General features: G+C 35.6%; 2 protein-coding genes across 4 annotated transcripts in view; one reads left to right on the plus strand and one right to left on the minus strand.

Moving 5' to 3' along the window:
• The window catches only part of TMPRSS15 (transmembrane serine protease 15), a 122,757-nt gene extending 119,058 nt beyond the window's left edge, over positions 1–3,699 (plus strand). Inside the window, exon 26 of the mRNA XM_078452864.2 lies at positions 1,201–3,699. Within this exon, the coding sequence (XP_078308990.1) occupies positions 1,201–1,356 (156 nt within the window). The 3' untranslated portion in view covers positions 1,357–3,699. The remainder of the gene's footprint in view (positions 1–1,200) is intronic.
• Positions 3,700–4,763: 1,064 nt separating this feature from the next.
• The window catches only part of CHODL (chondrolectin), a 30,871-nt gene continuing 22,578 nt past the window's right edge, over positions 4,764–13,056 (minus strand). For 2 of the 3 annotated variants that reach the window (XM_060640310.3, XM_060640308.3), the window contains exons 4-6: positions 10,425–10,511; positions 8,444–8,546; positions 4,764–4,946 (exon numbers count right to left, since the gene is read on the minus strand). In XM_060640310.3, the coding sequence (XP_060496293.1) occupies positions 4,862–4,946; positions 8,444–8,546; positions 10,425–10,511 (275 nt within the window). In that variant the 3' untranslated portion in view covers positions 4,764–4,861. Of the gene's footprint in view, positions 4,947–6,266; positions 6,346–8,443; positions 8,547–10,424; positions 10,512–13,056 lie in introns of all 3 variants that reach the window. The other variant, XM_060640309.3, reaches the window with a different exon arrangement.

Consider the following 13,056-nt stretch of genomic DNA (forward strand, 5'->3'; position numbering starts at 1 on the left):
TAAGATTTTCAAAAATTAAAAACAACTCATCAGTTAAAATCTCTTACGAAAATATGTGTGCCTATCACTACAGGTTATATCATAGACAGGACAATTTCAGTTGAAATGTTAAGATTTTTTTCAATTCGGATGGTGTCTAATGCCCAAAAGTTAATGCTACCCGAAAGAACTAAAATCAACTTCATGTGTGAGTTTTAGTTTCTGTAAACACACAATGTGTGTAATAAGTGCCTTTTCTGCAAAGTGACCCCTAATACTTAGAACATACTTCTTTTTGGTTTTATTTTTTGTTGTTGTTTCATGTTTTTATTTAAATTCCAGTTCATTAACATATAGTGTAATATCAGTTTCAGGAGTAGAATTTAGTGATTCATCACTTACCTCTAACACCCAGTGCTCATCACAAGTGCTTTCCTTAATACCCATCACCCCTTTAACCCATCCACCTCCCCTCCAGCCCACCTCCCCTCCAGCTACCCTCAGTTTGTTCTCTGTAGTAAGTCTGTTTTATGGTTTGCCCCTCTCTCGTTTTCCTCCCATGTTCATCTGCTTCGTTTAAATTCTACATGAATGAAATCATCATACCTCCTTTACTAAATGATCAGATTTTAATATATATTTTGGTTAGGATGCTCCTCATAGTTGTGCCTTGGAGATTTTCTTAGTCCCTATTAAAATGCCATAATGAAAGTAAGGAAACTTGCTATGAAAGTACATCATGAAGAATTACATATAAATTATGTTTTAGTTCTCATAGTTTCTCTGGGTCCTTACCAAGCAGCAAAAGGTTCTCTTTCTTGACAGAGAGTGCTGGTGAAGATGTATACAGATGACTTTCAATTAAAGCATATTTTTGACATGTAGTTTTGAATTGATTTGCTAAAAAATAATCTTATATATCAATTGAAAACACATCTACGGGGCGCCTGGGTGGCTCAGTCGGTTAAGCGTCCAACTTCAGCTCAGGTCACGATCTCGCGCTCCGTGAGTTCGAGCCCCGTGTAGGGCTCTGGGCTGATGGCTCCGAGCCTGGAGCCTGCTTCCGATTCTGTGTCTCCCTCTCTCTCTGCCCCTCCCCCGTTCATGCGCTGTCTCTCTCTGTCTCAAAAAATAAACGTTAAAAAAAATTTTTTTTAAAGTAAAAAAAAAAAAAAAAAAAGAAAACACATCTACAATTTTCTTTTGCAATTTACTCTTTAGGGGGATTCAGGAGGACCATTGATGTGCCAAGAAAACAACAGGTGGTTCCTGGCTGGTGTGACATCATTTGGATACCAATGCGCACGGCCTAATCGTCCAGGGGTGTATGCCCTGGCCCCGAGGTTCACAGAATGGATACGAAGTTTTCTGCAGTAGAGTGTTTCCTAAACCAACATGAAAGCCATGTGGTTTTCCCATTCCACTCTAAAGAGCATGGGAATTGAGAGTTTGACAAAAAAGATTTCTAAAAGGCTTTATTCTTACCTAAGCCATCGAAATGCTGAGGATTAAGGGTGAAGACAAAAAAATAATCTGTACCATACAAAGTAACTTTTTCATTGTGAACAGTTAATCTTTCACAGAGATTTTACAATCTTTCCTTTGTGATTATTATCTTTATCATACTCTTCTTATTTAAAGGAATGCTGTTAAAGCATATATTGTATTCTTAAAGTTTTGGCAAAATTAAGAAAAGAAGTAAAATAAACTATTTTGCACAGTATGTTATTTTTTGAAGTAAACTGCTGTAAATTATCTAGTTCCACCTTGCTATTTTCAGAATCTCAGTAGTCTTCCTGATTTTCTATCTAAATGCATTTCCAATTTCCAATTCATCTTGAGCATATCCTTAATATTTTCCCCACTCATAACAAATATGTACTTTAGGCTCATGTCACAGACCTGGACTAAATTGATTACACATTCCTCTCAAGATAATTAAACAGCAAACAAGTGCAAGTCTACAGATCACCCCTGTATCAAAATAAAAAGGAAATTAAATGAAACTTCCATTCTTTTATTGGATCATTTTTTACCTGCATTTAATCGCACCATCCATTTATTTTAAGCTAATATTTTTTTAAGTTTCCAAAAAGTAATCAGACATATCCAAAAAATGCAACTATTACAAATGTTTTTTTTTTTTTTCTGATCTTACAGTGGATGTTTTTAACATGTGAAAAACTTACTTAGACACAGCTGAATCACCCATTAGAAGGCCAAAAATGTGGAATAAATGAATTTGCTTCACTGCTTTAATCTCTTGGATCATTTCCAGAGTATGTGCAAACTTCTATTTAGCTTTCCACACAAAATCTACTGATTTATTTGGGAAGATAAAATCTACACCTACTTAATACACACACACACACACACACACGTCTATATAATCACAAGTAATAGAAGAAAGAATAAGGTTAAGGGATTGTAGACTGGCCCTACCAAACAAGAAACAAGATGGGGCTACATCTGAAAGGAATGATTCTTATTGGGGTATTGAAGAGAATTAGGGCCTCTGTGTAGGTGGAGGTTTAGGGAAGTTCGGATACTCATATGTTGTACCAAAAGTCACTATCTTGGGGGGAACAGAGAAACAGAAAACAATGTCATATAAAAAGGTGTGGCCAGATAATCGGGGACTACAAATTCCTGGTAAACAATCATGGTATTTATTCTTAGGACAAAAGTCAGGAGTCTCTGAACACACTACTCTTTTTAAGACCTTTCCAATGACCTGATCTTAGGAGCAGTTGGAAAGGATGAAGTGGCAGGTATTGTTTGATTTTACTACCTGGATATTGTTCCACAATTCACCTACATTCCAAAACACGTATCAGAACTATGCTCTGAAAATACAAACACAACAGATACATCATGTACTCCTTTTCATTTTTCAAAGGTCAGCTAAAATTTTAAGAAGCCCTAAGGACAGTGTCACTGTCATCTTTTAATAAAAGGGAAGTTGATTGCCCCACTCCTCGTAACGTATGGGGTTAGTAATTGATACTGGAACAGTTACGCGGATCTGGATCAAGACAAAAGGCAAAACCACAGCCCTTGCCCATTGCCTTTCCTCTCCTGACCTGCAGCTGTGGTAGTCATGGGTGGCACAGAAATGGGGGAAAGCGCTGTCTCCTTTCCATCAAGTCCTGACTGAAGGAAGAAATGCACAGCGGGAGCTTGGAGGGAAGAGGTAGATCCCAGTCAATGTGGGTAGCCAAGCAGAGAAAGGGGGTGCTAAGTGTTGGCAGATGGAAGTTTACAATACAGCTGTCCATGCCCTCAGTCTCCAAGCAGCAGAAAGGGGGCCAATGCCTACTCATCTCTATTTGTCTTTAAGTTTCACCAACCAACACTAGTCATGATTGCCTTAATGAAAGCTCTTTATTTTCTAGTATCAAAGGTTTAACAAAGATGAGGTTTAAAATGCTCTATAACTCCAACTTCCATTCATACCATACTTTAACAGTAATTTGTTTTCATCTTCATGTGCTGATGCAAACAGATCGATATTTTGTTCACTTAAAAGATTTAGACAACACCCACGGCCATTCGTCAGAAACAAGAACTTTTTATTTAGTTAAAAGGAACACAGGGACATTTGAAGACCAGATAGTTACAAGTCTCTTGAGAAGGAGACACAAGCATTGAAGAAACTAGCAGAAGATAAGACAAGAGGAGCCGCAGTTCACTCTCTCAGACGAATCCTCAACACGAACACATGATCACTGATGCCCTCCAACCCATTTTCACACTAAATCATAGTTTCTCTCCTTCATGAAATGTCGGCGTGCTGTGCTTACCTCCACATGGACGGTGGTGACGACGCACCTGGTCCCAACCATAAGACCACCTTACATGCTAATGGAGGCTGAACAGAGCTATGGAAAACCTTAGGCACACTCTGCAGCTGCTTTCACTGCTAATCCCCACCCCCAAACAACTGTCTTTGTTTTGTGGGCAAGGGAAGGACCAACTTGATTCCAGGACCCCTTAGAGAGCTACTTGTGGTTATATAGGCAACATGTGAAGACATATGATTTATATTGTGTATGCCATTTTTTTGTTCTAGACGGAGTATAATATTGTTTATACAGCTATTAAGAAAGTTATTACAAAATCTGTTGAATTTTAAACTAAAAATAATTGTAAGGCACATGTCTTGCACAATTGAAATTAGACAGTTCTTGCCTCTAAGTAAAATATTTGAGTAAATTTACACCACAGTTAATGAAATAGCTTCTTATTTCTGAAGAGATTTCCTAAACACTGTCTGACCCCAGAGCAGAGAAACTGAAAGAAGATGAACCATTTCTAGAAAAGAAACATTTTCTGTGGTAATATATCTATGTGTGTGTGGATTCAGCTGAAAATAGTGATAAATTTCTTTAATCAAAACAGCATGTATTGAAAAATGAAACACCATAAAAATAAATATTAGAACAGTCCATTTTTATCAAACACTTATGTAAAGGTAAAATATTTTTGCACACTGTAAACTTTAATACAATTTACATTACGTGAACTAGATTACAACTTATGAAAGGTGAAAGAAACAAAAATAACTGCCTCCAACACATACACTTCTCTAATGTGTTGACAGCAACTTTATTTGCAAGGTCCATTCCATTTACTTGAAGTTGGGTGCATCCTTTAGCGATAAGCATGTCTCACTCCATTGTTAGCACAGCGTATTTCGTAAATGAAATAATCAACATATAAAAATTATTTTAATATTTGCCTCAAGGGGGAGCTTACAGTTCATCTTGCAGATCCTCTGAGGTTTCAAGCCATTCCAAGCGAATGCTCTAGATGCCATTCCTTATGCAGATCCAGAATTCTAAAATTCTGTTTTCTGTGCTGGAGCCAAGTCGATGGATTCTTATACTTCCATGCCACTTTCTTTTCTGGTGCTTTTTGAAATCCACAGGGTGGACTGGTTTGGGCTAGTTTTAGTTCTTCCTTTACTGAAAAACATAAGAAGAAGTAAGTTCAATGCCTGAGACTTCTTACTGAAATAGGCATGTTTTGGTCCCAGGGGAAATATGGCAAACCCTTCTTATGAAAGGGTCTTTCTTCTCTCACCAGCACATCTACAAAAAATTCCAGATTATTCTAGAATGTGAAGATGGTAAATAAGCCATGTAAAATAATGAAAAAAATAGAATGATCTCTGTTTGACCCTTTGTAGTACAGAATTCAGACACATTCACACGCACACACACACACACACACACACACACACCACAAATATGTCTGAAACAATACCAACAATTTTCATTATAATCACCAATAAATCTTCATTTTATTTGATAAGTGATTTTAAAATTTTGCTTTGTGGATATTCTTCCATTCACATACGCTGCATTTAATGCTAAAGGATTGAAACAGTGTTTTTGTCCTAAGTATAAAGACCTTCCTAATCTCCATCCCTCAGTTTTCCTTTTTTATAGTTAAGTCACTTAATCCCTGAAAGTTTGGCTTGACTTCAGTCTCTGCAACCAATGTAGTTCAAAGTAGATTCAGGCCTTGATAACTTTGTTCCTCTAGATCTGAGACTGAACTTCACTCTCCTTGGACGTGGAATCTGAGCCCACATTTCCAGCCCCTGTATCAGAGTTGGCTGTCTCCTCACTCTTTCCATAAAATGGCCACTGCTCAGACTCCTGCAGAAGTGCCCATTCCTGAGTTTATGTAAGTCATCCTCCTCTAGGCTACTTATCAAGATCTAGATTCCTTTGGGTCTAGTTTCCAGAGAATGAACCCTCACCTGGATCAAGTAACCACTTCTGGTCCCTGTACATTGTGTCATGCACTTCCTGTCCCACACAGACCTCCCTTCCCCCGCATCTGCCCCACTCCCCACAGGTACTGCATTCCAGTTACTCTCAGTGTAGGTGGGGAGGGCAGAACTCCTTCAAAGAAAGAAAAGAACTCTTCCTAACAAGCCTGAACAATACAATTCTATAATATTAATTGACTTCAGTTTAACTGTGATTTTACTACTAATAAAATATGTCCAAATTATATGTTTTGGAGATTTGCTTGCAAATAAGTAAGATCAACACATCTTTATCTATGAAGTCATCTAACATGAAGGAAAAAAACAAATCAAGCAAAGTTTATAAATAACATGACATTTTTTAAATGGTAAATAAAGGCAGTTAAGTTATGAAGGTAACTTTTTTGTGTAGCATTAGTATTTCATTTAAGAGTTACTACCAGTTAAGGAAACAAGAGTTACTATTTTGAACATGACATGGAATGATATAAACCATCATGTGTACCAGATTGGAATTTAAACTTTCTGCAAGGCACTCAGATGATAATGGAGTTGAGTCTTTGATGAAGGTTCTCCTTGCTTTCCTGGAAGAAAGGAAAAGGGGACGATCTAAGAACGAATGAATTAAGCACTACATCTAAGTCGGGCATCTGGAGGTACCCAACTTTGGTTTATTTTCTCACTCTGGGAATTTCAAACAAGTGAAAACTCCATAGATCTTCAAACACCTGGAAGACTTTTGCATGAATAGAATCTCCACAATAATACACTATTTGGAAGAAGGAAGACAAACTTTAAAGAAAACTCAGTTATTGGCACTATAGTAATTTTTATTTTAGAGATGAAAATGCCTGCATAATATTTTTAAACCAATTTTTCTTTTTTTATAAATGTTTTTCCATAGATAATAGATCTATCTATAGATAATATAGATCTATCTATAGATCTATATTATCTATAGATCTATCTATAGATCTATATTATCTATATATATATATGTGTGTGTGTATGTATGTGTGTGTGTGTGTGTGTGTGTATATATATATATATATATATATATATATATATAAACATTTTTTTTAGAGAGAGAGCATGAGCAGGGGAGAGGGGCAGAGGGAGAGAGAGCGAGAATCTTAAGCAGGCTTCACACACAGTGCGGAACCCAACTCTGGACTTGATCCCATCACCCTGGGATCATGATTTGACCTGACACCAAGAGTAGGATGATCAACCAACTGAGCCACCCTAAAATCGGTTTTTCAAGCTAATTTGTTATTTACAGCTCTTCCTTAACAGTTTTCTGGGTTAAGGGGGGATTTATATCACCTCCTTCCTCTACTTCTCTGCTTTTCACAATGACTAATCATCTTTTCATCTCTAGTCTTAGGACGTGAAGAAAGAAATGAGATATTTACTATCGTCTTTTTTCTGTACAAAATATTACAAAATTTCTGACTGTGCTTCACATATATATTGGAAAACCCAGAGGATACAAAGTGTAGTATTAATTTGCCAGGCTTTATTTATCATTACTCAAAATGTCTTATTTAAACAGCCTGTACATCACACTTTGGATCCTTTAAACAATTTATGGGAACCATTTACAGTTTATATCTATTTAATTGTTTTTTTCTGGGGCTTTTTTTACTTAGTGGATTCTTTATGGTCTATTTCAGAACAGATGAAGATAAACTAAAATCCAAAGAGAAAAATGACTTCATTTGCAGTCCTTCCCTGATGGCGGCACTGTCTCGATCAGTTCTTGTTTAAAATACTGACAAACATGGCTAGTTTATTCTAGCAAATATGTTCTTATTTAAATCCAACATCTTTTCTTTTTTCTTTTAATATATATTTATATTTCATATATTAAAATGAAAAAAATTTCACCTCTCACTCAAGGGTATATGGCTAAATAGATATAAAAGAATACTCCGAAGAATCTTGCTGTTAAGATATATCATTTTGGCTGAAGATGCATACTAAAAGTGACCTACTTTTACCATTGTACTTTATTTCCTCTACTCAGAAGACCCTTTGGAAATAAACAAAAGCGCATGACTTAAATTTTTGAAAAAGTATTACAGAGTGCACTTACAAAAATCAAGTCTTGCATACAACTTGGGGTCAAGATTGAAAGGCTTAGCATTAACGCTTATATGTAAGAAACAAGAGTCAGTATAGAGTAGCTGCATATGTTGTAAGCTCACAAAGATTCAAATTTCAGATCCACCACCCACACAAGCTGTGAGAACCAAAGCAAAATTGCGTAACCCATCTAAGCCACCATCTTCTCAATCGAAAAACAGAAACAAAAGGGCACCTACCTCATATGACTTGTGAATATTAAGTGAGGTAATGCATGAATCCTGTATTCAAGGCCTATCGTGTTAGACTGGATACACGGGGTGTGTACTGACAGATAGGAAAATCAGAACTTTCTCTCTTTATTTTTTAAGTGGGAGTGGAGCCCCAACCTGGGGTTTGAACTCATACCCGTGAGATCAAGACCCGAGCTGAGATCAAGAGTCAAACACTTAACTGACTGAATCACCCAGGTGCTCCAAAATGCAGAACTTTCTTGAGACAAAGTAAAACTATAATTGACACTAATATTTTTAAAGAGTTATAAAAACCTACATAAAACTTTTTAAGTTGTCTCTGCATATATGAATTATTTACCTTTTATGCAGCATCTGGAAACAGCAGGTTCCAAAAGCGACCAGTATCAATAAAAGCAGTGGGATCGTTGGTATAACAACATAGATTAGATTGGGAATTATGCCTACAGAAGTAAAACAGTCAGTAAAAAAGATGGCAGAGGCAGAATTCTCACACTAACATTATATAAAATTGCCCCAAAATTCAAGGTAAAATAAAATTATTATAATTAAATTCCAAATAAATTTCTTCCCAAAATATTAAATAACCTAATAAAATAATATATTCAGGTTTAATAAAAATTAAAAACAAAATAATATTTCACTGGTTGCCATGCTTCAATTCAGTGTCTATATTTCTAAAACTACGATTAAATCTACAGTTCAGATAGAGGCTAGTTTTCATAACATATTAATAATCTTATCTATCTCACTTCATTAATTCTCAGCTATTACTTAGAAAAACAAGCACTGATTATTAAAATAATTGTTGATTTATTGGTCATATAATCATCCTAACCAATAAGGTCAGTGCCATGATGATACTTAAGACTTTGGGATTAAATCAAAATACAAAAAAATTAACTGATGATACAGTCATAAGCCAGAGACACAAGACCCCAGAAGCATAAAGACTTGATCTTAATTAAATTCTAAAATGAATCATTTTTTAGTCCTGTTCCATTACACAATATGAAGCATTCTTGGAAAAGTAAAAACTGCCACACTTCAGTCCCATACAGACTAAAATGACTTTATTGAACATTTTTTCAATGTCATAAAAGGGAAAATATTCCTAATATAATTATTTACTAATATTTTTAGTTAGGTTTAGATGTTCTGAATGATTTTAAAATCAGGCACCTGAAAAGTAAAAAGCACTAAGGTTTAATGTCATGTTCATACAAGAAAAACAAATTGAAAAACTATTCATTTAGCTAGCAAATCAAAAGTTGTCACCATTACCAATCTGAATGATTCTGTTCAAAATGGACCAGACTGAGATCAAACTATCCATTTTACTGTACATCACATCCTTTATTAACTAAAGATATATTATTATCTGAGGTCCAGTGATGGGGTATTTTGAGAGTAATTTGCTATGCTTTTACCTACTCTCGAGCCCCTGACATGAAACTGCAAGCATTTTAAGGATTCAGGAAATATTTTCGTTCCTTTTCAAAATACCATCATGATCCCTTATATATAACAGTAAAGAAAAAGAGAAAGTATGTCCTACTCTTCCTCACATTTTAGATCACCTGTGGAAAGATTCTGAGACTTTGGCTCTTTGGCTCAATCTTCACAAAGCCACTAGGAAATATCAAGATTTCTGTCCAAAAATCACAGGACCATGCAAAAAGGAGCACCAAACTAATTCTGAGAGCAGTTTCTGACTGGGATTCAAATCCTAATCAGGGAATGTGCAATCTGCACTGGGATTTCATGATTTCTTTTGCAGACTGGTGTGCTCAGGGCAGCTGGGTTGAGAGCTAATTATACGTACTCTGTCCACCCTGTTCACCAGTGATGTCACCTTGATAGCTTGAAATCAGCCACGGTGGGAGTATAATATACCACAGGAATCTGCAAAGGCTACAAATCAGGTTTTTTCTTTTATATGCACTCCCACACTGGTCTCTCCCTAAACATTTACCAGCACACCACTGTCTGCCGGCCGCTGAATGTGCTGATGTACATCATAACGCTTACATGTTGTTGGGGAAATTCCCTGTGAATCCAGGTTTCCATGTGGATTACTTGGTTTATTACTAGATACATCTACCTGAGGTGAAAAATCAAAAGGAAACAAAATAGATTCTTCTATTCAAAAAACTAGCTTAGCATTATCTGTTTTAACCTAGTTCAAAAGTAAATTCCAGAGGCCAAATTTACTGCCCCCATCAATAAGCAATAAGAAAAGTTAGGGCTAACATGACGCAGAGTTTAAAACTACAGTTTCTGCTCTTGATAGAGGAGTGAAAAACATGTGAATTCATTACCTGCTTCAGTAACAACCACATTTTGATGGGTATCTCCTGGCTGATTTGTAAAATACGTCTTTTCTACAGGAGAAGTTGGAATGATCTCTGTAAATAATAAGTACACACAACATATACAATGATAAAAAAAGAAATACAAATGTAGATAAAAATAAAAGTTTATTATAAAACAATGTAAACATCATAGCTTTTATTTCAGAGTAATAAAGGTACATGAAATTATTCAACTGTAAAGTCATCATTTAATTATCTTTGAATAAAGTATCCACTTGGTGAATCTTTGCAACTGGATCTACTTGGTGAATCCTTGCAACCCAAATCTGCATTTACGAATCAACAGCGCATCTATACTGATGACAGCCTGCTTTGGCAATAATGAAACCAAGCAGGTACAAAGAAAGGCAAAGAGAAGCAGGAATTGGGAGCATAAGAATGTGAGACACTGGGGTTCCTGGGTGGCTCAGTCTGTTAAGCGTCTGATTTCAGCTCAGGTCATGATCTCATGGTTCGTGGGTTCGAGACACGTGTAGGGCTCTACGCTGACAGCTCAGAGCCTGGAGCCTGCTTTGGATTCTGAGTCTCCCTCTCTCTCTGCCCCTACCCCGCTCATGCTCTGTCTCTCTTTCTCAAAAGTAAATAAACATTAAAAAAAATAATAAAAGAATGTGAGACGCTAACTGCAATTCAAAAGACAAGCATATCAGTATAATACTTAGATTTCTCCTTGCAGTAATAATCAGATGACTACACGGATTGCACTGGGAATTGATGATTCAAGGAACAACATTCTAAAGCACATTTCTGTCCTAGAAAAACAATGCCATACTTAGATTTGCTTTCGAGTAGTGTCTATTTCTTTTTAAAAAAACAATAATAAATTAAGGCTTGCAGGTTATTTCTTTCCTGGTTTTATGAGACAAGACCTCCTCAGTGGCCATGCAATTAAAAAATGTCAAAATTTCTTACCATGATCTGATACTGCTGTGCCACCTATTTTTCCCCCTAGGGCACTGTTTGTTAAATTAACAGTTCAGTGAAAGTAAACTGAATTAGTAAGAAAAAAACCTGTAAACTTGTCTTTTGCTTCAAAAATATAATTCTTTGTTTATGTTTGTCAAATGATGGAGAAGAAAAAACACATGCAACATTTTAAATTAGTTTATAATGTTAAGTTATTTTTAATACCATATTTGCTACTCTTTATTTGGCCACGTAGTCTCTCTTTATTGGAAGTTTACCATACACCATCCTGTAAGAATATTTATTACCCTTGTGTACATATCTCACCCTAACACTTTAATAGCCTCCTGGAGGTTCCTACACTCATTTTTCTACAGAACTGAGGCACCTTATGCCAGTCGGTGCTCAACTGGTATTTGCTGAATAAATAATACAGATATTATTCTATTTATTAACACAGAACTGGTTATTTAAAAAAATTTTAATATTTTTATTTATTTTTGAGAAATAGAGAGAGAGCATGAGCATGGGAGGGGCAGAGAGAGAGGGAGACACAGAATCTGAAGCAGGCTCCAAGCTCTGAGCTGTCAGCACAGAGCGTAACGCAGGGCCTGAACTTGTGAACCATGAGATCATGACCTGAGCTGAATTCGGATGCCTAACCAACTGAGCCACCCAGGCAACCCAGAACTGGTTATTTTTGAAAATACTCTTAAAAATCTTTAAATTGATGTAATTTCTGATTAACAAAATTTTAAAAACTTAATCCCATGTATACTATATTTAATGTCTAAGAACAAGAGTGCATAATGCAATTTTAATGAATACAAAAATTAGATTCAGCAATATCCCCTTAAAAATGTCTTAGGAAAACACTGACAGTCACAAAGGGTAGATATGTAACTCACAGAACAATAACAAAAAATAGAGAAGAGTGAAAAAATCAAGTAGTGAGTTATTCAGTTTCTTCACTAATTACTAGGTTAATTGTTTATTATTTCAGATATCATTGCTCATATTATTAGATGGCATGCAGGGGCAGAAAGAGGAGATGAAGTTCAAATCACACAGTACTTCAGGTGTAACTGGAGAACAGAGTTCAAAATAAGTGGTCTAATTCACAAATTTTAATAAATCCCACTGCTTACTCCTTTAACCCCTCGCCACCAGAAATTAATCATTCTCCACCAAAAAAGCACTGACCATATAAGCAAGAAATTTCATCAAACCAGCATCCCATAAAAACAAAACACTAAGCTCAAAGAAGGTTAACACATAGAAAATAAACAAAGATGAAAATATTCCAGTTAAAATAAAGAATAAAAATGCTATACACATTGTTATATATTTGTAACTATAAAACTGTACACGTGCATCAAAAACAAAAAATACACAAAGGAATCTTATTCACAAAGCACAGGTTATTTGAAGACTTAGGTGGAATATAGAAGATAAAAAAGAAAATATTTTTTATCTTAAATGCTCTTTCCTGAGTAATATGAACCTAAATTACCTAATATAAAACAAGTAAAGAAGATTCTGAGGTTGATAGTGTCCTGAATAATTTGGCAAGTATGAATGCAAAATAAAAGAAAATAGACAAATGTACAAAGGGTCAAATAGTTTACCTAAAAGCTCAAAGAGGAGAAAAAGATGTTGTATTAAAGAACGC

The sequence above is a fragment of the Panthera onca genome, chromosome C2, assembly GCF_046562875.1.
Source record: "Panthera onca isolate mPanOnc1 chromosome C2, mPanOnc1 haplotype 2, whole genome shotgun sequence".
Taxonomy (NCBI): Eukaryota; Metazoa; Chordata; class Mammalia; order Carnivora; family Felidae; genus Panthera; species Panthera onca.